The 24,556-nt window shown below is 57.0% G+C and overlaps 1 protein-coding gene across 1 annotated transcript; it reads left to right on the forward strand.

Moving 5' to 3' along the window:
* Positions 1 to 1,258: 1,258 nt before the first annotated feature.
* Positions 1,259 to 24,177, forward strand: PPIL2 (peptidylprolyl isomerase like 2). The gene is made up of 20 exons (XM_007451013.1): positions 1,259 to 1,405; positions 3,149 to 3,198; positions 4,758 to 4,803; positions 6,518 to 6,580; positions 7,482 to 7,533; positions 10,168 to 10,219; positions 13,438 to 13,529; positions 14,079 to 14,168; positions 14,991 to 15,066; positions 15,767 to 15,927; positions 16,918 to 16,993; positions 17,431 to 17,537; positions 17,695 to 17,784; positions 17,987 to 18,020; positions 18,547 to 18,664; positions 22,781 to 22,837; positions 23,436 to 23,508; positions 23,617 to 23,679; positions 23,768 to 23,907; positions 24,078 to 24,177. Exons 1-20 carry the CDS (start codon positions 1,374 to 1,376, stop codon positions 24,172 to 24,174), a joined length of 1,569 nt encoding a protein of 522 aa, XP_007451075.1. The 5' UTR covers positions 1,259 to 1,373; the 3' UTR covers positions 24,175 to 24,177.
* The last annotated feature ends 379 nt before the right edge of the window (positions 24,178 to 24,556 follow it).

Below are 24,556 nucleotides of genomic sequence, written 5' to 3' on the forward strand. Positions count from 1 at the left end.
AAAGAGTGTTGAGTGCGGGGAGTGTGCTGCCCCTCCCTGCGGTAACTCTGTGGACCCGTTGTGCCTCACTTGACCCCACTGAGTAGCAAGACTACCAGTTTTTGCTACACCTGGCTCCTAAACACAAGGCTTATCTGGGTGCAAGTTTAGAAACAGTGGTCTGTTCCCTCCTGGGAGGAAAATGAGCTGGCGTGTCAGTTTCCAATTTGGCACCTCCCTAAGGAGTTTCAGAGCGTTTCAAAGACACGTGACTCTGATTACCTGCCACGCTGACTTTAGAATCAAACCTGCATGTGAGACATGAGTCCTCACAAAGTGCCCAATGATGCTGGCCATTAGCAGATGTCAGTTGAGCCCTGTGGATGCCCTGCACCTTGCTTGCGACTGGAGATAATAGACCAAGCAGTTGGGGTCCTGGCCCTTAAGGAGCTTATGTCCCATCCATGTGTGTGTGGTAAGCTAGTACAGATAAATTAGTACAGGATTACAAATTGTGATAAGCCCTTGTGGGAGCTGCGATCGAGATGTATGGGGTGACTGGGTGGACAGTGGTACCTTGAGGAGAGTGGACACTAGGGGTAGAAGTGGGTGGAGAATTATGCTTTTACCAGACATGTTAAATTTGAGTTCAGTCGGTGCCCAGGTAGAGGTCAGAAGGCAGAAGTGCTGGCCATTTCGTGTTCGGAGATAAGGGATACAGGTGTTTAAAGCCATGAGCCTGGGCAAGGTCACCCAGTGCTTGAGTGTAGAGGGAGGTCCAGGGCTCGGCCGGGGCATACAAACGTGGTGGTCCAGCCGAGGGAAGGGTCAGTCAGAAGAGACCGAAGGGATCATCAGGGCTTTGGACCTTCAGGCTTCATGGCCACCGGCCCCTGGGCCGCCCAGGAGAGGGGCCTGCAGGCGGTGGGGACCAAATGGGCGGTAAGTGGGCAGGCAGCGAATGTGTACGTCGCTTTGGCGGTTTCGGCCTGGCGGGGAGCGGTGATGGGGCCGAGGCTGGGGGTTCTTGGGGCTCCAGGCGTAAGACCTGAGAATCCAGGGCGGGTTTGGGCGGGGATGGCGTTGAGCCGGGGCCGGGCGGGCGAGGTGGTCCAGCTAGAGGCCCCCGGGAAGACGGGGTTTCGAGGCGGAGGCAGCTCAGCCCCGACGTGGCCGAGCCAACCGCGAGCTCAGCCCAAGGACCCAGGGAGCCGCCTGCGCCGGCCGGCCATTCACTTGGGCACCAGGAGCCACAATTCCCGGCGTGCCCAGCGCCCGCTTCCGGGGCGGGTCCGAGAGACCCGGAAGTAGTTACGGAGCTCGGCCGAGAGGGCGCGGTGTGAGTTGTGGGCCGTTGTTTTTCCTCGCTCGCTGGTCCTGCCGCCGCCGCCGCCATGGGGAAGCGACAGCACCAGAAGGACAAGATGTAAGTTGAGCCGCCGCCGGGAGCGGGCCTGTCCGCACTCTGCGGCGCTCCGAGTCCCTCTCGACGTCACTTCCCCGGGAGCCTCCGCCGTCCCCCGGCGGGGCGGCTCCCTCAGGCGCGGGTCTCTCGGCGTCCCGTCCCCTCGGCCCCTCCACTCGCCAGCTCTGACCCCGCAGGCTTTCCCCGGGCGCGGTTCTCGCTCCCCAGCCTGCTAACGGGCTACAGCACCTTCCAGTTAAAACAAACCCACCTGGCACCACCAGCTGCCACCGAGTTTCTTTGATTTTTTTTATGACAAGAAGAGAAACATCTGTGTCGACCGGCTGTTTTCTGCTTTCCCTTTGAAACCACTCCAGTCGGGCTCTGCCCGCTGCACTGCTCTTGTGATCCTGTAACTTCCGTGCGTCTGCATCCGGGGGTCAGTGAGTTCTCAGTCCTCGTTTTGTTGGGCTTCTCAGCAGCGTAGGACGCGGCTGACCGCCTCTCTCCCTCTGAAGCCCTTGTACGGTGCCTGGGACACCACACTCTTTGTTTTCAGACTTCCTCAGGGGTCTGTCTTTGTTGGTCTCTTCTACTGGATCCTCCTCCCCCCGTTCCTGACCTCCTACGTCTCCTACCCCAGGCTTCCCCTCCATTTACATCCTGCCCCGGGGGGATCTCTCCAGTCTTGCTTAGGACACCTCCACTTGGAGATCCGATGGGCTTCTCGAATTCAGTGTGCCCCACAGGGAAGCAACTCTTGATTTTCAGCACCTGAGCCTGTTCCTCCCCCATTTTCCCATCTCAGTGGTCACACCGCTCTCTGTTCGCTAGGGTCAGAAGCCTGGGAGTTTCCCTTAGCTCCCTCTGCCTCCTGTCCATCAGTACGTCCTGCTGGCTCTTCCAGGAATTGACCGCTTCTCACTCGTCCACCAGTCCTCCCGCAGGTGGAGTTGATGCCAGCTCCTTCTTGGACCTTTGTAGTCGCCTTCAGATTGGTTTTCTGCTGCCTATTGCTTGACCCTCTGCACAGAGCAGCCAGAGTGATGCTTTAAGGACTTATGCTGGATCAGGGTCCTTTCATCCCGCCTGAAGCAAATCCAGAGTCCTCCCACGGCCCCTGAGGCCCCTTGTGATACGACCACCACCTGTGTTTCCATGATCAGTGGCCCCGTGCCCCCATGTGCACTCTTTTTCAGTGGCTTTGCCCTTCTTTGGGAACACACTAGCTTTTCTTGCCTCAGGGCTTTTTTTTTTTTTTTTTGCGGTACGTGGGCCTCTCACTGCTGCGGCCCCTCCTGTTGCAGAGCACAGGCTCCGGACGCGCAGGCTCAGCGGCCATGGCTCACGGGCCCAGCCGCTCCGCGGCATGTGGGGTTCCCCCGGACCGGGGCACGAATCTGTGTCCCCTGCGTCGGCAGAGGAACTCTCAACCACTGCGCCACCTGGGAAGCCCTTGCCTCAGGGCTTTTATACGTGATTAGTCGGCTTGGTCCCTCTGCCCCTGAAAGCTCTCTCCCCAGGTCTTCGTGTGGCCAGCTGCTTCTCATTGTTAACCCTGCTATTTGGAGCAGGACCGTTTGGGTTTGCTTACGAGTTTGTGTATCCTCGTGTTCTGTTGTGTTTTTCACTATGTGCCTGACACATAGTACGTGTTAAAAAAGCATTTTCCAAATGAGTGAAATGATTTCGGTTATCAACTTCTTACTTCCAGCGACTATTCTTTTTATAAAGAGGTGATAGTAAGATTATCTCTCTCTCCAGGTACATTACCTGTGCTGAATACACTCACTTCTATGGTGGCAAGAAACCAGGTAAGGCATGAAATCCTTCTGTTCCTTTTGGTGTGTGTGTGGGTATAATTAAGGAATGATGACTTCACAATGCAGTAAGTGTAAAAATGAACAGTTACTAAGAACATGGAAACTATAGTAGACAAATGGGTTGAGGACACAGTTCACAAAAGAGGAAATACACTAAACATAGGAGAAAATGTTTAATATTGGTGGTGATTTTTTTTTAACATAGGTTACAATAATGTTTTCTCTGTCAAGTTAATAAAGAATACAAAAAACGGGGACTTCCTTGGTGGCACAGTGGTTAAGAATCCGCCTGCCAATGCAAGGGACATGGGTTCGAGCCCTGGTCCAGGAAGATCCCACATGCCGTGGAGCAACTAAGCCTGTGTGCCACAACTACTGAGCCTGTGCTCTAGAGCCCACGAAGCCCACGTGCCTAGAGCCTGTGTTCTGCAACAAAGACAAGCCACCACTATGAGAAGCCTGCTTACTGCAACGAAGAGTAGCCCCTGCTCGCTTCAACTAGAGAAAGCCCGTGTGCAGCAACAAAGACCCAGTGCAGCCAAAAATAAATAAATTAAAAAAAAAAAGAATGCAAAGAACAATAATACCTAAAGCTATCAAGGCTGCAGTCAAAAGAGCACTGTCACGGTCACTGGTGGGAGCAAAACTGGCCCAGCCTCTTGGAAAGCAAAGCCAAGAAGGAGACCCACAGCAGGGATGTTAGTTAGGGTTGTGGCAGAAACCCACCTGCAGTATGTACTTTTTCCTCTAAGCTCTTTCTTGGTGTACCCCACGTTTTGGTTCTGTCTAGAGAAAGGTTTTAGTACACAGCAATTTTTGCACTGGGTAATTTACATTAGCATTTTCTTTTGTTTTTTTCCTTTTTTTTTTAATCTTAGTAGGTTTTTATTTTTTTATCGATGTATTGTTGACCTGTAACACTGAGTGACTTCCAGGTGCACAATGCAGTGGTCTGATATTTCTGTGCGTTGCAAAACAAAACCCAAAATAGGTCTAGTTACCGTCTGTCACGACACACGATTATTATTATTATTTATTTATTAAAATTTATTTATTTATTTTTGACTGTGTTGGGTCTTTGTTGCTGCACGTGGGCTTTTTCTAGTTGCGGCGAGCGGGGGCTATTCTTTGTTTCAGTGCGTGGGCTTCTCATTGCCGTGGCTTCTCTTGTTGAGGAGCACAGACTCTAGGTGCACGGGCTTCAGTAGTTGTGGCACACAAGCTCAGTAATTGTGGCTCGCCGGCTGTAGAGCGCAGGCTCAGTAGTTGTGATGCACGGGCTTCATTGCTCCACGGCATGTGGGATCTTCCTGGATAAGGCCTCTAACCCGTTTCCCCTGCATTGGTAGGTAGATTCTTAACCACTGAGCCACCAGGGAAGCCCCACACACAATTTTTAAGGTATCATTGACTACAGTCCCCATGCTGTGCATTTCATCCCCGTGACTTACATGCACTTTTTCTTAAAACGTAGTTGACTTGTTGATAGAGCACATATGTGAAATTTTTTACAGAGTAAGTTTTCTGTCCTTTATTTTCATTTTACACAGATATCGCACAAACAGATTTTCGTCGTCTACCTTTTGACCACTGCAGGTAAGAGTTTGGAGAGTTTAACCTTTCCCTCGTGATTGTTCTCGGGTACTCAACTGTTTGACAGTGAATCTGATCCCTGGAGATGCAGGTGTAGCTTCTGTCTGCATTCTCCCACCCGGATCTTGCATGGACTGGAAGAAGGGTCCCAGCAATGGAAAGAAATGATGATGGTTTTCTGCTTGTTCTGTGTCTCCATTTATGTGCATTGTCTTTTAACCTTGTTCTTACCTACAGAGGTAGGTAGGCTCTGTCATCAAGCCTGCCTTACAGTTGAGAGAATCAGTGCTTCGAAGAGTGAGCTCCCTCTCCCAGGTATCCCATCCAGGAAGTGGTCTGACTCTGAGCCCAGGGCTTTCACGCTTTCCTTTTGGTCCAGAGTCTGAGTAGTAACAGCAGCCCCGATAGTCATGATACTGTGGCCCCTCCCCCTTCCCTGAGAATGCAGGTCACTGTAGGGGCGGGGAGGGACCCAGCTGCACAGCCACTTGGATGTCTCTTCCCACCCTCGTTAGACTAATGAACCCCAACACATTGGGGCTTGGGGGAGTGGGCAGGTCTGGTCTCCATGGGCTTGAGTTTCCCCAAGTTTGAGCAGTGGTCGGCTCTGTCCTGGACACACGTGTCTACACAGCATTCTCCCCATCTTGCCCTCCTCTCCCTCCGACCAAAGTTCTGATTCCATAGGTCAGGGTGAGCCTTGAGAGCTGACCAAGCTCTCCTGGTGATCCCAGAACTGTGGTGAGGCAGGTCAGCCAATACCACAGGGCAGTGAGGGGGCAGAGGAGGCTGGGGGTGCAGCCGCTGAATCTGCCCAGGGCTTCCAGGAGGCTTCCCGCATGGTGAGTGAGGGCTTCACCTGTTTCACTTGCTCAGGAAGTATAAACAAGTGAGGCCCAGACATCATCAGCTGCATTTCTCACCACCGCCACCAGTTTTGTCATCAGCCTCCTGGAAATGTAGTCTTGTAAATTGGTTCTATGGAAATCTTTGGTTCCCAGTTCTTCCAAGAGGTCTCTGCTCTGTGTCTCGCCCATTTTGTAACTACCTTGGGTTCTGGGTAACACATGCTTTGAGAATGTGCCCTTCAGGCCCCGTTAGGAGAAGACACATGTTCACTGTCTTGCTGTTTGGAGCTTGCCTTGTTGTTGGGTCCTGCTCTGGTCCATCCCCAGCAGTACTACTGGGTTAGAGTAGAAGGTTGGGCCAGATGGGGCGGTGGTGAGGACTCCCCACAAGGGCTCCCTGGGGCAGCATCCAGGGAGGTGACCCCAATGCCTCCAGGCTGTCCAGATCCTGGTGCCTGACCTGTGCTGACCAAACTCGTAGGTGACTGATGTACAAACAAGCCAGGTCAGCCAGGGCTCTTGGTGACTAGTGATGGAGACCCCATGCCAGAAGAAAAGGTTATTGGCTCAAGGAAGTCCACTGGATACCATCCTCCTCCACCTGTGGGCTCTGCTTTTCCTAAGTGGACCCTCCACGAGGCAGGAAGTGGCCTTCGACACCCATATCCCTGCACTGGTACTTACCCAGGGCTCCCGGGGGTCAGGTCTTGTCTGAGTCACTTACCCACTCCTTGGAAATATGGCGGGAACGGAGCCTGCTGTGCAGCCAGGAGCAGGCAGGGCTCCTCCAGACCATGGTAACCCCCCGCCCCCAGAGTCTCCTGGGATGGGAGGGGGCAGTGCTCAGCAGTGACCCTGTCCTTCCTCAGTCTCTCTCTACAGCCCTTTGTCTACCCGGTCTGCACCCCCGACGGCGTCGTCTTTGACTTGCTGTGAGTTTTCCCTTGACTTCTGACTAACAGATGTGGTGAGATTGTTGACACCCACTCAGGAAGGGGCTGTGGGGCCAGCTGGAGTGTTTGGGCTCCACGCAGTGCTGAGCCTGGACACACCGAGGTCCCCGCAGCCTTGGGAGCCCTGGATGGGCCTCAGGCATGAGGTGGCAGTGCTGCTGTGACCTCTGCCTGGAGGGGCGTTGGCCTCTCCCCTGTGTGGGGTTCCCTAGTGCACTAATTCGCACCCTGTACCTGTTAGAGTGTTAATGAGCTGAGGAGCGTTCACTTCATGAAGGCAGAGCCATAGTTGAGGCGCATACTTTTCTAGTCCTTCCCTTTGAAGCTTTATGCTCAGTTTTATGTCCCAATGTAAGCCAGCTTCTGTAATTGTCTCATAGTTCAGATTCAGTTTAGAAGATTTGCAAAATACTTCAAAGGAAAAGGGAAAATTGTTCATAATTGCATTGTCCAGGGAAAGCACTGTCAATATCTGTAGTGCTCTTTTTCTGGGAGTGTATTTGTGGTAACCTGTTAGAGATCATACTGTTGAAGATAGTTCAGGATCCATTTTTCACTCAGATGAGAGCTTTTGTCCCCTATGTCATTCAGAATTCTCTGGAAGTGTGATTTTTGATGCTGGCCCAGTATCTCATTGTATGTACGTCTTTTTCTATTAATGTCATTTATCCATGTTTATGCATAACTAGAGTAAAAACCCTGAACGTACTTTGAAGCCCATGTAGCCAGAAATATTCCCCCATTTCCTCTGATGAGGCAAAAAGTGAAGTGGAGTGTAGCCCCTTCCCAGCTCCCCCTGGAGGCAGACCCCCTGCACTGTGGCCCTGTTGCCAGGCTGCACCCGCCCTCCCGCTGACGCGCACTGTCCTCTTCCCTTCAGGAACATTGTCCCTTGGCTTAAGAAGTATGGGACCAACCCCAGCAACGGAGAGGTAGGTGGCTGTGCAGGAGCTTTGGTGATGCCGGTGAACACCAGGTGTCAGGTACAGGAACGTGGTGGAGGACCCACACCGGTCCTTTCTGGAGTGTTCCCCACTTGTGTGCACGTGTGCAGGCATCTGTCTTACCTCGGTCATGGACGCAGTCGATCGGTGACCCCACTGCCCCTTGCTTCCACCCCCGAGGTGTCGGTGCGTCCGGCCCTGCTTGCGTCCGTGGTGGCTGTGTGCACCCTCCTGTGGTGGCACAGTTCGGGGGGGCATTTGGAGTTCTGCTCTTGCAGATGGTGGACACACATCCCAGTGTACCCCTGGGACTGCTGGATGCTGAGGGCTGCGTTTTCGGCTTGGTAGCTCCTGGCAAGTTGCCCCCTGGAGGAGTCACACTGTTCCAGACTCTCATCAGCGGCGTGTCAGGGGAGATGCGCGTCCTAGACCCTCGGCAGCTCTAGGAGTCACCTGTCTCTTTGGGTGATGTAGCTTGTGGGCACCAGCGTTCTGTAACGTGTACTCTGTGGAGAGTTAGGTTAAGCAGCTGTTGATGTGTCACACGTACAGGTGCAGGAGAGAATCTGGAGTCGAGTTCCAGCATACTTCCCTGCTGGACACCCCCCGCCCCTCCGCATGCCTTGTTGTAAAGCCCCAGGGCGCCCACTTTTCGTTCCTCCTGCTGCTTTCTCTCTGTTCACTTCTCAGCTCGCCTTCTCTCTGCCACATTTATTCGTTTGCACCCATTCACTCACAGAAAGGGGTGAGCTGTGCAGCATGGGGCCTGGCGCTGTGAGCAGAGTGGGCCGGGATGCTGACCAGAGGAGGATGGGGGACCTGGGGACGTCTGTGGAGCAGTGCCATGGAAGCTGTGACCTGGTCACGAGGGGAGATGGTGGCAGATAGTCTGAGTTACATCGGGGGGGTCTTGCCAGCCCTGGAGGGAGCCTGGCTTCGTTCTGGACAGGCTGGAGGCCAGATGGGTTAAGCCGTAGCGAGCTGTGATCTGGCCTGTTTGGAAGCCTGGCTCTGGCTGCTGTGTCGGGACCAGACCTCAGGGAGGTGAGGGTGGAAGCAGGGAGGCAGCAGGGGCCGTGTACTTTCTGGGCAAGAGGTGCTGGGTGAGCCTGGGCTAGGGTGCAGGCTGAGGAGGTGCAGTGCAGGGGCTAGAGGTGGGCGAGCAGGGAGGGTGGGGCCTTCTGCAGACCCTGGAAGCCAGGTTGGCTCCCCCAGGGCGTCAGCCTGATAGAAGTCCGGCCTGCGTTGGGGGAGTGGCGGGCAGTGTGGTGACTGGCACTGCGGAGCTGGGAGCTGGGCTGGGTGGTGGTCAGAGCCCTGTCTGCCAGGATGAGGCCTGGTCAGCTCTGTGACAGACCCTGGGTGCCCTGTGGAGAGTGGAGGCTGTCATTGTCATCGTCTTTGGGGAGGCCCAAGAGGACACGGGTGTGGTGAGGCTAGGGGGAGGGAGGGAGGCGGACGAGGGGTATGGGCAGGGTCCTGGTCACCAGCCTTGGACGTGTGAAGTGTTGTGGGTTCAGTCTTTGCTCAGCTGTGCGCTTGTTACCTGTGTTCTGGAGGTGGATGTGTACTCTGGGGCCCTGGGCGGTGGCTTTGTTTTCGGGATGCACTGCCACCCCTGGGATCAGGCTGCGGCTGTGTCGAGGCTGGGGCTCGCTCCTCTGTCGATGGGGGCTGTGCTTTGCCATCACCCCCCAGCCCCCCGTGTTTCCTGGTCCACCTCTGGCCCACCTGTCCTCAGTCTCCTCGGTTACTGTGGCCAGCTGCTCCCCGGGTGCTCCCCAGCCCCACAGCATGCCAATCGCCTGCCCCCAGCCATCACCTCTGCTGCGGGTGTCCTGTCAGGGAGTCTGTGGTGCGTCCTCAAGTGGGGCTCGTGCCCCTCGCGGCCTGTGCCCAGAGTCCCCGCGGCCGCGGCCCTGAGGACCGTCCCTGTGGTGTCAGCTGCTGTGAGCTCCTGTCACCTCCCGGGACCCCAGGAGGAGGGTGCTGCGTGTGGGTCTCCCTGGGTTGGCTGTGCCTGGGGCGGGCACCCACCATCTGACCATAGGTGTGTGTAGGGGGGTGGTTGGCTAACGAAGGCAGGGCCGAGGTGACTCGGGGAGCGGGCACTGGGCTGGGTGTGGGGACTGTGCCAGGGGAGGGAGGACGTGGGGCAGAACCGGGTTCAGCCCTGGCGGAAGGATGCCCGGCGTCTCCTCTGGGTGGCCCTTGGAGCTGGCCCTTGGTTGCTGCAGGGCCTGTGCCTCCCCATCCAGGGTCTCCCCGCTGCCCCCTCGCTTCCTCTGACAGAGGCCTCCCCACTGGGCGGCTTTCCTCCAGCTGCTGGACTTTGCTTTACTGTCCAGGTTCCTGGAGAAGAGGTGAGCCGCAGACGAAGTCCAGAAGTTTTGAGAAAGGATCCCGTCCCATCCCCTCTTGGCATTTGTGTGTATTGACTCCTCTTCCCCCACGTTGTAGTGCCTGGTGTTTCTTGGGTCGTCACACAGCAGAACAGCAGGGCAAATGCCTGGATCCGCACTGCCCAGCTGAGGAGATACTGATTTGGCCAAAAAGTTTGTTCGGATGCCTCTGCCCTTTTTCATGTGAGTTACTTGTTATTATTAATTACGCTTTTTTCAGAAATTGGACGGGAGGTCCCTGATCAAGCTGAACTTTGCAAAGAACAGTGAAGGTGAGTAATCCTTTACAGCCAGTTCTAGGATTGGCCCGCAGGACCCGAGGCCCCCGCCTCTCACCAAGTTTTTGTTCCTTTCTGATCAGGCTGGAGGCTTGCTTTTGATTTCTCAAAGGCTAATAATTTTTTCTTAAAGGTCCAGATAGTTGTTTTTTTGTTGTTTTTTTTGCGGTATGCGGGCCTCTCACTGTTGTGGCCTCTCCCGTTGTGGAGCACAGGCTCCGGACGCGCAGGCTCAGCGGCCATAGCTCACGGGCCCAGCTGCTCCGTGGCACGTGGGATCTTCCCGGACCGGGGCACGAACCCGTGTCCCCTGCATCGGCAGGCAGACTCTCAGCCACTGCGCCACCAGGGAAGCCCAGGTCCAGATAGTTTGAAGCTGGGGTGGGAGTGAAACCTCCGGCTTGGGGCACTTCTTCCCACAAGGGCACTTGGGCCGTGTGGGCCTCCGGTGGCCTTTATGGGTCCAGCTGGGCCCCACGGGAGACAGGCCCTGCCTGGCCGTGGCTCTGGTCCAGTCATCGCTGGAGACAAGCTGCTCAGGCTGTGGCCCAGGGCGGGCGGCCGGGCAGTGGGTGTGGGGGGGTCTGCCGGATTTGCCAGGTGGCTCTTGGACTGGTTTCCACTTGGCACTGGTCATAAAGCCCCAGTCCAGGCCTGGGGTCCTGCTCTGCACTCCTCCACACCCTCCATTGTTCTCATTGGCCAGATGCCTGCGCCGAGGCGACCTCCATGGACACCCACCTTGTTCTCGGTTCTCTGTGGGCCTGGCGCCGTGCACTGGGCGCGTGCGGGTGCCGTGGTTGAGGTCGGTGTTAGGGCTCACTGGGCAGGTGTGTTCCGGGAGATGCTGGAGCAGCTGAGGCTGGCCTGGCTCCCAGCAGGTGCCAGATGGCAGTGAACGAGCAAGCAGGCCTTGGTGACCAGGAGCACAGCACCCCATGGATGGTCCCTGGGTGCCTTGTGGCTCCCTGCTCTGAGAGCGGGTGATTCGGGGAGGCCCTCGGTGTGTCTCCTTCACAAGTGTTTACTGAGCGCCTGCTGTGTGTGGAGACCAAGACAGGCCGGGTCTCTCTCGGAACAAGAGGGAGGAAATTGGAAATGAGATCACTTGTAGTGCGTCAGGTGCTGCATGTAACAGGTCAGAGGTAAAGCAGGGTGAGAGAGGGTCACAGGACGACTCGCTGACAGGGTTTGAGTATAAATCTGGGGGGAGGAGGAGGAAGGGCAGGGGAGGGGAGCCCTGTGGGGATGTGGCGAGACCATTCCGGGCAGCGGGCTCAGTCTGTGCAAAGGCCCCGAGGCACAGCCAGGAGTCCAGTGTTGCTGCATCAGGGTGAGCGGAGCGGGAAGCAGGGTCTGTGGTCCAGAGTCAGGTGGGATGGGGTGCAGAGCAGTCATGCGGGGCTGGGGTGGCCATGGGAGAACTCAGAGATTCCAGCAAGAAAGATCTGACCTAACTTTGCCTTTTTTAAAATTTTTACTTAAAAAAAAAAAATTTTACTAGCTTTGATCTAGAGATTGCCTTTTTTTGGCTTTGTTTTGTCTTTTAGTTGAAATTTTTTTTTTAAATTAATTTATTTTTGGCTGTGTTGGGTCTTCGTTGCTGCACGTGGGCTTTCTCTAGTTGCAGCGAGCAGGGGCCACTCTTCGTTGCAGTGTTTGGGCTTCTCTTGTTGCAGAGCATGGGCTCTAGGCGCGTGGGCATCAGTAGTTGTGGCATGCAGGCTTAGTAGTTGTGGCTTACGGGCTCTAGAGTGCAGGCTCAGCAGTTGTGGCACACGGGCTTAGTTGCTCCGTGGCATGTGGGATCTTCCTAGACCAGGGATTGAACCCGTGTCCCCTGCATTGGCAGGCAGATTCTTAACAACTGTACCACCAGGGAAGTCCTTTTTTTTTTTTTTAAAGAAAGCATTATTTATTTTCTTTCTATTTTTTTTTTGTTAATTAATTTATTCTTGGCTGCATTGGGTCTTCATTGCTGCATGTGGGCTTTCTCTAGTTGCAGCAAGCAGGGGCTACTCTTCATTGCGGTGGCTTCTCGTTGCAGAGCATGGGCTCTAGGTGTGTGGGCTTCAGTAGTTGCGGCATGTGGGCTCAGTAGTTGTGGCTCACAGTCTCTAGAGCACAGGCTCACTAGTTGTGGCGCACGGGCTTAGTTGCTTCACGGCATGTGGGATCTTCCTGGACCAGAGCTCGAACCTGTGTCCCTTGCATTGGCAGGCGGATTCTTAACCACTGTGCCACCAGGGAAGTCCCAAGTTGAAATTATCAGGGATGTGAAAGTAGAGAGAATTAGGGACTTCCCTGGCAGTCCAGTGGTTGGGACTCTGCACTTCCACTGTGGAGGGCCCAGGTTTGATCTCTGGTCTGGGAACTAGGATCCCGTTGTGCGGCCAAAAAAAAAAAAAGTAGAATTAGTGTGTGACTCCCTGCCCCGTATCCATCCCCAGCTTCAGCTCCCATCCATTGTCAACGTTTCTGATTTTACCTATGCTCGCATTCTGCACCTACTCAGGTGACTTTAAGCAGATCCCTGACATGATACTATCTTGTACTTAAATACTTCAGTGTGCATCTCTAAAAGCTAAAGATTTAAGAAATAATAACCACAATAACATTGTCACATCTAAAAAGTTAGTAGGAATGCCATAGTATCATTGACTGTCCAGCCAGTGTCCAGAATGCTCTCGTAATTATTTTTTGTAGCTTTGAAATCAGGATTTTTAGAGTCCATACAACTCAAGGTCTCTCATCTCTAAGTGTTCCCCTTTCTGTAGTGTTCTTGCTGGGACTTGAACAGGCTCCCTGGCTGTGGGCGGGTGTTGGGGTGGGGCAGGGCACGGAGGGCAGCCGGGGCTGGTTGCAGTAACCCAGGCGAGGGATGCAGGAGGTACAGGGATGAGGCAGGGTCTGAAGGATGGGCTACTGGTGGGTGGGCAAGGGTGACGGATGCCCGAGGTGGAGAGGGAGGCCAGGTGGGCTGGGGGCTGACAAGGCTGGCTTTGCTGAGGAAGGCCCTGCAGGGGTTGGGTCTTGCAGGATGAATGGGAATTCATGCTCTAGGAGGAGGAGCTTGAGCTGTGGGCTGTCCCTCGGGTCCGCCCTGGGCGTGCTGACTCAGGGTTCCGCCTCTCCTGCTCTCTGACCTTGGCTCTCTGACCTTGGCTCTCTGACCTTGGCTCTCTGACCTTGGGTGTGTGCCTCCTCTTCAGGGAAGTACCACTGCCCTGTGCTGTTCACCGTCTTCACCAACAACAGCCACATCGTGGCCATCAGGACCACTGGCAACGTCTACGCCCACGAGGTGGGTTCTTGGGGAGCCCCAGGCTGGCTTATGGGCTGAGAGCCACCAGCGCATCCAGGAGATGGCAGGGCCTGCTCGTGTCCTCCAGACTGGACCGGGGCAGTTCTGCCCACTGAGCAGGTCCTTGTTCCCTGGTGCCCCCCCACAGGCATCGGCAAAGACCTTGGAGGGACCTCAGCTCCTAGTGCCGCCCCAGGGGATCAAGTGTTGGGGGGGGGTCCCGATTTCCACACCCGTCCTGCTCTGGGCCTGCTTTGGGCTGGGTACAGATGGCAGGGCTGTGGCCCCATGATGCGGGAAACCCTCCCTAAGCCTTTTTCACGCCCATCCCTGGAGGTTGGCCCCACGGGGCTCTGGGGTCACGGATTCGGGTGGCTCATTGGGAGACAGATGTGTGACAACAGCAACCTGTCTGGGGCGCAGGAAGCCCCGCCCCTTGGCGGCACACACTTGTCCCCCCGCCTTGGTCCTTTCCCTACCTCTGGGTGGGCTCTGGGCTGCCAGGTTGGGGGGCAGGCAACGTGACAGCGGACTTTCTCCTGGCTTTAGGCAGTGGAGCAGCTAAACATCAAGGCCAAGAACTTCCGAGACCTGCTGACCGACGAGCCCTTCTCTCGGCAGGACATCATCACCCTGCAGGTGGGTGTCCCCTTCCCTGCCTGCCCGGGGACCACCCACCCAGGACCTTGGCTCCTCCTGCCTCAGTGGTCTCGCAGCCCCCTGCCTGTGTAGCTCCTAGCTGTCCCGGCCATTGGCAGAGCCCCTCCCGCCCTCCCTGCCCTCAGTCACCCTGGGCCTCCACACAGGCAGCCTGCTCAGTCCGGGGCTCACCGCTCCCCTCCGAGGCTGCTCCTGCCATGTCAGGGCCCTCGTCTCTGCCCCCAGAGCCACCTCCACGTCCCGGCAGCCCCGTTGCAGGCCTGAGGGCTGGGGCTGGTGTGCTCAGGACCCAGGGGCGAGTGTAGGATGTGCCTGTAGGTGTCAGAGCCCCGAGTGAGTTCATGAGAACCCGGCCCTAGAAAATCAGGGTGTCTGGATCCTCCTGTGTGGCTCATCCCGTTCTAATCAGAGGCCGGTGCATGGCTCTCCCCAGTGATGGGCTCGCTGTCCCCAGGGCAGACCGTGGGGTCAGTCTAGCAGCTGGGCTGAAGGGGGGCGGCCTGTAGGAGGCCTGGAGGTGGGTACCTCACGTCCCGCGCTAACAGCCAAGGGTGCTCGGCTGTGTGCAGGGAGGAGGGGACGCAGCCATCTGTGCCACTGTCCCCGCCCCACCCCTGCTTGTCATCCTGTGCAGGGCACAGTCCCTGCTGACCTGCGGTGCCCATGCAGCCCCCAGGCTCTCCCCTCCAGCCTGGTCCCTCTGCCGGTCCACCCGTCCTTTGCTGCCCAGCAGCCACACGGCCCAGGATGGGTCTGGCTGTGGTGCCAGGCTCACTGCCACGTGTGTTCTTTTTGCCATAGGACCCCACCAGTTTGGACAAATTCAATGTCTCCAACTTCTTTCATGTTAAGAATAACATGAAAATAATAGACCCAGGTATGTATGGCCAGGGGTGGCCCAGGTGCCAGGGACTTGGGTAGAAGAGGCTGTGCTCCTGGGTGAAGCCCCTACCTCCCTGGGGCTTGAGCGTCTGGGAGTCTCACCCAGGTTTTCACAGGTCTTGTATTTCCTGAGCCCATGCTCCATTGTTCAGTGCTGGGGTTGGCAGACCACCCTGGCCCATGCCTGCCATCAGGAGCCAGACATGTCGGTGCCAGCCGGGCCATCACCATGGTGCCCAGCCTGGCCATCTCCCCGCCACCCCCGCCCCGTCAGGACTTGGCTCTAGGTCTCTCAGAGTTGCTTCCTTTCCCACATGTTCGGGGGCCTGGATGGGCCTTCTCCTCAGAGATTGTGTCCCACCACAGGGATGGGCCATTCATGCTGGCCGCTGGGTGGGTATGGAGGTCCCATGAAGGGTGGTGACTTCCCGTGGCCATGGATCCTGTGATGTGAGGCTGTGACCCCTGGGGCTGGGGCCGGTCTGGGGACAGGGCAGTGGCCTCGCTCTTTTTTCCCCCACTGGCTCCTCCCTGGGTTGTTGTGACCAGGAGGCTGTGACTGTGACAGAAGCTCTGGTCACTTCAGACTCGTGTCCTGGCCGGGGCTCTCAGTGGCTCTGGCCTCCTGTCCCTGTCACAACATCTGGGGATGCTGCTGGGTCTCGGCTGCTCAGGGCGACTGTGCTGTTTTGTAGATGAAGAAAAGGCCAAGCAGGACCCATCTTATTATTTGAAAAACACGAACACGGAGACCCGAGAGACGCTGCAGGAGCTCTACAAGGAGTTCAAAGGGGACGAGATGCTGGCGGCCACCATGAAGGTCCCCGAGAAGACAAAGGTGGACAGGCTGAACGCTGTGAGTAGTCAGCAGGCCTTGCCGCTGCGCTCTTTGCCCCTTGGGGCACTCCTGGGGACGGGGCTGCACTGAGGCTGGCCCGGCAAGCCTGGGGCCACGGACAGGTGTGGCCGGCCTGGAGCAGATGTGCTAGGTGGACAGCTGCCCGGTAGCTTCAGTGGTTCCTCGCCCCACAGCTGCTTGGGGTATGGGCAGAGTCACTGCCTTGCAAAGCTGGTTACTCCGTGCCCAGAGCAACCTCAGGGGTGCCAAGCTGCTGGGGGGAGGGAGCCAGTGGTACTGGGGGTACCTGGCACCCGTCCTTACCTTCTCGTCCCACACAGCCCACGGTTGGTCCTGGGACTCCCAGTTGGCAGTGAGGGCACCAGGATTTGCACCCTAGCTTGTCAAGCCCCCCCCCCATTCAGGCAGGACCTGGTGAGCTGGGGCTGGGGGACCCTGGGAGGGGGGACCTCTGAGGTGCCCCCCTAAAGAACTGTCCAGAAAACTAAGCGTGCTCAAAGAAGGTTTGTTGTTTATAATCTAATCCCGCCTCTAACACGATGGTTCTTAGAATTTTGATGTATTTCTTTCTCACGGGAAGAAACTTTTTTGTCCTTCTGTTTAGAAGGAAAAAGATCATTTATTGAGGCTTATTTTTTCCTGTAGGGACTTAACACACTTAAAAAGAAGCTCCAGTTCTTGGTGCTCTGAACCCCAGAGATGCCCAGGCTCTGCCTGCTGTGTTTTTCTGGGTTTCACTTAACGTGAGAGCTTTGGCGGCCGGGCCTTCAGCCCTGTAGAGACCCGTGGGCTGCTGGCTCACTGTGCCCCTGCTCCCCAGGCCCTTGGGGAGAGGCCAGTGTGGGCTGGGCTGTCCTGTCCCCCTTGGTAGGCCCCTGCAGGCGCCTGTGGGTGGTGGTCAGGGACACCTCCCTGGAGGAGAGGCACCGAGCAGGGCCTGAGCAGTGGGTGGCCTCGGGCTGAGGAGCCACCGTGGTTTCTTGGCAGGCCCACTATTCCACCGGGAAGGTCAGCGCCTCCTTCACTTCCACTGCCATGGTTCCCGAGACCACGCATGAAGCAGGTAGTGGCCTTTGTCTCCCACACCAGCGTTAACAGCGGCCAAGGGTGGGGTGCCCTTGTCCATGCCCTTCTCAGCGCTGCTCTGTTGCACCTGGGCTTTGTGGGCTCGTGGGCAACTCAGGAGTGGCCAGGCACGACCCCTTTTGAAAGTGGGCTTGTGCTTGGGATAGGGGCCGCTGTCCAGGGGGGGCTCCCTGGTGGTGGGAGGCCCTCTCCATGCTGGGGCCACTCCACCTCAGGCTCCAGCCCAAGTCCCAGCTCGGCGTTGCCCCCAAGCCCCCTTCCTCTCCTGTTCTTGGCTGGTCAGGCCTCCCTCCCCCCAGCCCTCCCCTCCCCACATCGAGGAGCCGGCAGGCCCCGCTGCCCCACCCTCCCCGATGCCCCTGGGGGCTCCGGGCTGCGGGCAGGCAGGTAGGCAGCTCAGGCCTTTGCTTGCAGCCGCCATTGATGAGGACGTGCTGCGCTACCAGTTCGTGAAGAAGAAGGGCTACGTGCGGCTGCACACCAACTTGGGTGACCTCAACCTGGAGCTGCACTGCGACCTGGTGGGTGAGGTGGCCGCCTGCGAGTGCCTGGCTGCTGGGCCTTGCAAGTCCTTCCTCACTGTCGGGGCCGCCTTCCACTGCCCAAGGGCCCTGGGGGTCCTCGGTACCCTTCCCTGGCCGCCATGTGCCTCAGGGGAGCACCTTGCCTTTTTTGTAGACGCCAAAAACCTGTGAGAACTTCATCAAGCTTTGCAAGAAGCAGTACTACGATGGCACCCTCTTCCACAGGTCCATCCGAAACTTCGTGGTGAGTGCTGTGCGCCAGCCTCCCAGTGCCCACGTGCGGAGTCCTGCAGTGACCCACGTGTACCCGGGGGCCAGCTGGCCACACCAGGCCTCTCGGGGGTGAACCAGGAGGGCCCCATTCTCACCAGGAGCAGCTGGGGGAGGAGGGGCAGGGGGGCTGAGGCTCATGGGCACGGCTTCTCACTGGCTGGTTCTTCCTGCAGATACAGGGGGGTGACCCCACGGGCACAGGCACAGGTAGGTGCTCATGCTGGGCCCCTGGGAACTCTGGCTGCGCCACAGGCTCTGAGGGCAGGAACATGGGGACTCTGCTAGCCCCACGTGCTGTTTCCTTGTTGCAAGGTGGTTGTGAGGCTTCAGCCACAGATGAAGGGTTGGGGGCACGTTACCTCCCTCTGGGCCTCCAGGGGCACCCCTCTGTCCACAGACCAAGGGGCCTACAGTGGGCGGTGGTTGGGCCCCACCCTGAACGCTGCCCCTCCAAAGCCCCCCTTAGCCTGCCAGCTGCTCGGGCCAGCTCATCCCTCACCCTGTGTGGTGTGAGCAGGAACCACCCGTCTCCTTGGCACTTTACTCCCTGTTCTGTGGGCCGGGCCCTAACCAGGGGCTCTGAGGGCCCTGGGGCTGCGGGGGTGTCCTGCGGGGAGTTGGTGATGAGGACACCAGGGATTGCGCACGGGTTTTTGAGCTGGACCGCATCCCAAGAGCTGCGCTCAGCTGGGACCTGGTCATTCTTGCTGCCACGTGCCCCCTCCTCCTCCAGGGGGGGAGTCGTACTGGGGAAAGCCCTTCCGAGACGAGTTCCGGCCCAACCTCTCGCACACGGGCCGCGGCGTCCTCAGCATGGCCAACTCGGGGCCCAACACCAACAAGTCTCAGTTGTGAGTCAGTGGGCGGCCATGGGGGGGGCCCGGGGAGGGGGTGGCTCCTGCAGGTTCTCCGTCAGCCTCGCCCTACATATTGTGCCCCCCACCCCGAATCCAATCCAGAAAGTGTGGGGACACACGCAGACCTGCCTGAGCGCTGGGCCTGTGCACCTGCACGTAAAACGAGTCAGCCGGCAACCCCACGCCTCGTGGTGGTGCCTGAGACAGGCCAGGGCGGCACCAGATGTGGGTGCGGATGTGGACGCCCGGCCGGGGGGGCGGAGACCCAGTGAGGGGTCTGGAATTCTGCTGTGAGTATTTTGGCATTAGATGCCCAGGACACCCACCTTGGTCCTAGTAGGTCTAAGTTTTGGTGCTGAGAGGGTGAGAACAGGCTAGATGTACAGGCTTGGGCGGCCTGTGTCCAAGTGTCTGGGGGGTGGGGGCCTGTGTCCAAGTGTCAGTAGAAGGTGGGGGGCGGCGCAGAGCTGCAGGGCCGCAGAGGAGAGTGTTTTCCCAGGAGCCACACGCTGCCAGCGGAGGTTGGTTTGGGCCACATGGCCACTGATGGCGCGTCGAGGACGGTTTGGGTGGCGGCTCGCATGCACCTTTGCTGGCTTCACCTGCAGAGCCGCCTGGCTTGGTGGAATGGGGCCCCAGGTGGAGTGTTTCTCTCCCGCTCAGCCTTCTCTAGGAGCTTTATGAGTTCATCTATGTTTCTTGATTTATGATTCTTAAAAATCCTTAATTTTTTACCTGTGTTCCAGATATTTTCCCAGACTTTAAAAATTTCGTGGAAAGGTGGCACGTGTTTTTACATCTCTCCTGTGGCATTTCCACTTGTGCTTAAGGAGTCCCCAGTGCCATCGTGCGTGTGTCTCGGGGAAGTTGTGGAAGGCTTTGGTTTTGGGATCTCGCTTGTCCGCCGTGGTGATTGTGTGTGACGTGGGCACAGCATTTGTTTCCTCCCAGTTGTGCTGGTGTCACTCAGAGCAGTCCCCTCCCCAGGTGGATGGCAGCCTTGCTGGCAACTGAACAGTCAGGATGCCCGTCACAGTCTGTCAGGTGGCTAGTTGGCCTCCCGGCCATCGCGGGCACCGGTGGAGCGGGGAAGGGCCCCCAAAGGGCGGAACATGTCCTCCTGCCTGATGGCTGGTCCCGTCTTAGGTGACTTGTTCCCAGTGATTTCCCTGCTCATCCTCCAGCAGAGCCCCTGAGAGAGCTTCCCACAGAGAAGGCACTTCCCGCCAGCCATGAGGGCCTCGGGGTCGTCCTCCTCGTGCCCCGGCACTCGGCACCTTCCTGTGGGAATTGGCTCTCACTCTGTTTGTTGTTCATTCCGCCGCCGTTACACTTCACCTGCTCACACCAGCTCCGCACTGGGCTCTGCAAGTGAGTTCCAGGAGGTCCACCCTCACTATTTGTTTGCACGTTGCTTTGGCTTTGATTGCTTATTCTGTAATCTGGATTTTATTTTAATTGGAGCGATGTGACATGTGTCTTATTTATTTAATTAAAAAAATTTTTTTGTGACGTGTGCTTTAGAACGGACGTGCGTGGGGTAGTTTCCATCTAAGGATGTGCCTTGACTTCTCCTTGGATGTCTTCTACCTTCTAATGCGATTTTACAGTTTCTTCACATGGGTCCTTTGCCCTCCTGGATAAAGCTATTCCTTAAGGATTTTGTAGTTTGTGATATTTTTGTAAACAGATTTTTTTCCCCCTAATTCTGGGTGGTTATTTTTCATGTAGAGAAAAACTATTATTTAGGCACTTTATCAGATTCTCTTATATTTCCATAGTTTACTGAAACTGTCTTAGGCTTCGTAGACATTCACGTGATTAGCTTGAGGGGATGTCCTCTCCTTCCTGGTGCAAACATGGTCCCCTCACCATCAGGCTGTGCGGGGGAGGACATGGGCTCTGTTGCGTCACCCGATCAGGTTTGCTGTTGGGCCTACTTTTTCAGGCGAGGTTGCTGAGTTTGCAGATGCTTTCCTGTAGCGTCTGTCACTGTAACATATGCTGTTTTTCTCCTGGAGGCTGTGGGCCAGCCTTTCTGCTGTGTCCGTGTGTCTGTCCTGGCCAAGATTGTAGACTGCTGCTCCCTCCACATGGGGGCCAGCCTGGGTCATCTGTGCTGGTTTGATGGGGATCCGAGTACCGTGGGCGCTGCCCATGGGGTGAGGTGGCCGGCGCCTTCTGGGGGGACAGCTGAGCAGCTTTGGAGGCGAGGCAGCTGTTGTGACCTCGCTGGGCAGGGATGGCCGCAGAGCGTCCTGCTGACCCTTAGGTGGGCTTTGCTGCTCCGGCCAAGCACTGATTCACATTTTGCCGGAATGGGACTCACCCATCTCTGGATTCTCAGCCTGTGTCCATGTATCCCCCTCTCTCCCCATCCCTGACCACATCTGTGTCCGTTCTTCCTCAGGGCTTACAAGGGTTGTCTCCTCTCACTTTCTCTGTAGTTATTTTCAGTTTCTACCTCGAATTGCTTCTTCCGGTTTCTGTTCCCTCCTTTCTTATTGGCCTGTGCGTCCCCCGCCCACTGCTTGCTGGTGGCTGGTGGTTCCGTCTGTCTCATCCTGGCAGGGCTATGTGGCAGGTTTCTTAGCCCCACGGGGCTGGGTGGGTGCTCTGTGTGCTGTTGGCAGGGCCAGTGGTGTCACCTTTTTTTATTATTTCCAACTCTGCTTAAATAGCCAGTAAAACCGCTGCTGGATTGGTGGCGGTTTTCTCTTTTTATTTCTAATATTATCGGGTGTTTTGTCTTTTCAAAGAGCTAATTTTAGACTTTATTTCCTTTATGTCTTGGTCTCCCTTTTGTTGTTTTTCTGTTTTCCTCCTGTTACTTTAGGTCTATTCCGTTCTGTCTTGAGTTTCTTTAACTGTGTTAGAAGTGAGAATAGGAGACCTGCCTGGCGGCCGGAGGTCGGGAATGCACAATTCCGCTATTTTTGACGTCTGGCAGCCCGATGGGCTTGGAAGGCGTGCGCTCCCTGGGCGGCTGCTGACGCGTGTTGATGGAGCTCGGTCCCGCACGGGCTGTGGGGATGTGGGGGCATTGCTGCACTTCTCTGGGGACTGCTCCATGTTGCGACCATCGCCACACTTCCTGCCTGTATCCCTTCTGTCTGCTTCCATCCTTCTGCTTTTAGCCTTGTAGATTCTTGAAGTCTTAAAGCGGTATCTTACACAGCACACACCTAGATCTTGGTTTATTTTAATTCAGACTGACAGTCCTAAGTGTGTACTTAACTTTCTAGTCACTGTGCTGCTTCTGGTGATCTTAATTTGTTTCTACTTAGTCTTTTCTTCTATTTCTTTTTGTTTCCTTCTTTTCGCTCTCTCCTGGTTTGGAACTTAGACGTTTTCCTTGTGGCCTCACGTCACGAAGTACATCCGTCTAATGTCTGAAGTTACTGGTTAGCGCCCTCCCCCCCCCCCCCAGTCAACCCGCCGGCTCTCACATCCGTGTCCTCGGGGAGTTTAATTTGCCCTTTTTTAAAAAAAATTTATTTATTTATTTATTTTTGGCTGTGTTGGGTCTTCATTGCTGCATGCGGGCTTTCTCTCTAGTTGCCGCGAGCGGGGGCTACTCTGTTGCGGTGCGGTGGCTTCTGTTGTTGCGGAGCATGGGCTCTAGGTGCGCGGGCTTCAGTAGCTGTGGCTTCTGGGCTCTAGAGCGCAGGCTCAGTAGTTGTGGCGCACGGGCTTAGTTGCTCCATGGCATGTGGGATCCTCCTGGACCAGGGCTTGAACCCGTGTCCCCTGCATTGGCAGATGGATTCTCAACCACTGCATCACCAGGGAAGCCCCCTAATTTGCCCATTTTTATACCAAATTAAACATGAAGATTTTTGAGGTTGGCCCTTGTGTCCCTTTTTCCCACGTGTGTCTGTGTCCGGACCCCTTCTTGCTTGTCGCCTCCTTTCTTCCGGGCTACAGTCTGTGGTCCTGTAGTCAGTCTCTTGATGGGACGGGCTGTGGGCACAGCGTCGGCCCAGGAGGAGGTTGGCAGCAGTCAGGCCTGGAGCCAGAGCCCCTGCCCCTTCCTGTGTGGCCTGGTAGGGGGCCAAGGCAGGCAGATGGGGAGGCGCAGGCTCTCCCTGACCATCCCTCTTTCCCCAGCTTCATCACCTTCCGCTCCTGCGCTTACCTGGACAAGAAGCACACCATCTTCGGGCGGTAAGGAGCTGCACGTGAGGTCTGTGTGTCGGGGGTGGGCGGCTACCTTCCCCTGGGCTGGGCCTGTTTCCACTTGCCCCGTCTGTGTCTCTGCACAAGTGGGGGCTTGGGGTCTCTGGCGGGGGATGGGGGTGGGCAGGGAGTTGGGCCCTCTGGACCTAAGACCCATCCCAGTGGCCTACCCAGCGCCCTGCCTGCACCCTCAGGCTCTCCCTTGAATGGTCCCGAATCTTAAAGCTGGGCCACATCCTGTCTCTCTCCCCGTCTCCTGTCTGGAGCTCAGCACCCATCCTGTGAAGGCCCAGATGGTATTTCCAGCTCTGTGGCTTCATGGTCTCTGTCACACCCCCTCTCTGGTCGTAGTACAAAATCAGCTACAGACATTATGAGCGTGGACGGGTCCCGATCAATCTTTGTTGACAGAGCTGGCAGGCAGCTGGACTTGGCCACCAGCCGGGCCCGGGGACCCCGCCCCTCATCTCTGGGTCCTACTGGCTCCCTCTGGAGCCACTCTGTGCCCCTGGCCTGCACGGGAACATGGCCTTTGGGGGTGCCCTGCCCTGGGCACATTCTCAGGTGCCCCATCGTTCTGCTGCAGGGTTGTTGGAGGCTTTGACACACTGACGGCCATGGAGAATGTGGAGAGTGACCCCAAAACTGACCGCCCTAAGGTATGTGCCCGGGAGCATGGGGGCTGCTCCTCAGGCTTGGCACTGGGCGGGCCCTAGGCGGCCTAGGGGCATGCGCCGGCTCTGCTCACCCCCTCCCGCCCCCACCAGGAGGAGATTCGCATGGACTCCACCACAGTGTTTGTGGACCCCTACGAGGAAGCCGACGCCAAGGTGAGGGGGGCACTCGGGGCCCGTTCCGTCCCCAAGAGCCCCATCCAGCCCAAGGGCTCCAGGCCAGACACTCCCCTGCCTGCCACAGATCGCTGAGGAGCGGAAGAAGACGCGGCTGGAGGCAGCGGCCCTGGAGAGCACAGCCAAGACCAGCCAGCCCCAGCAGGGGAGCCAGGGCCCCCAGACGTACCGCCGGGGAGTGGGCAAGTACATCAGCCCGATGGTCACGTGAGTCTCCACGGTGCTCTCCCTGCACTTACCGCCGGGGGGTGGGCAGCCGGGGGCACAGAATCGTGCCATGAGCTGGCTGCTGGGGGCGCCTTGGTGCAGGGTGAAGGAACGGGGGGTCGGGGCCTGGTACCCACATGGCAGCTCTCGTCTGCTGCTTCTCTCCCCAGGAAACGGGTAGCAGAGGAAGAACCCTCCACCAGTGCAGCTGTCCCCGTGTCCAAGAAAAAGCCTAGCCGAGGTTTTGGGGACTTCAGCTCGTGGTAGCAGGCTGGCCGCTCTGGATTCTGGTAGGGACTTGGACTGTGTCCCCTGAGTTGTCTGCCCTTTGAGCTGCGACTCAATAAAGCTCTGGTCTATTGGCCTGGGTCCTCTTTCCTGGCCTTGGGAGTCCACGGGCCACCTCTTCTCTTCCTGGGTAGGACGGCCTGGCCCTGTCTCCACATCTGCTCCTCTGCCTCAGTCAGGAGGGTGAAGCCAGCTGGCTCCCGCTGTTCCTGGCAAAGGGCGAGCAGAGCCCCTGGGAGCTGGTGTCTGTCGTCCCCCCACCCCCTGCCAACTCCTCTCCAGCCTCAGGGCCTGGCCTTGTGCTCACACACGACCCTGGGACCTGCTCGGTGGTGTCTCTTTCTACTGAAGATCTTCAAAG

This window comes from Lipotes vexillifer, unplaced genomic scaffold (genome assembly GCF_000442215.2).
Source record: "Lipotes vexillifer unplaced genomic scaffold, Lipotes_vexillifer_v1.1 scaffold1783, whole genome shotgun sequence".
Lineage (NCBI taxonomy): Eukaryota > Metazoa > Chordata > Mammalia > Artiodactyla > Lipotidae > Lipotes > Lipotes vexillifer.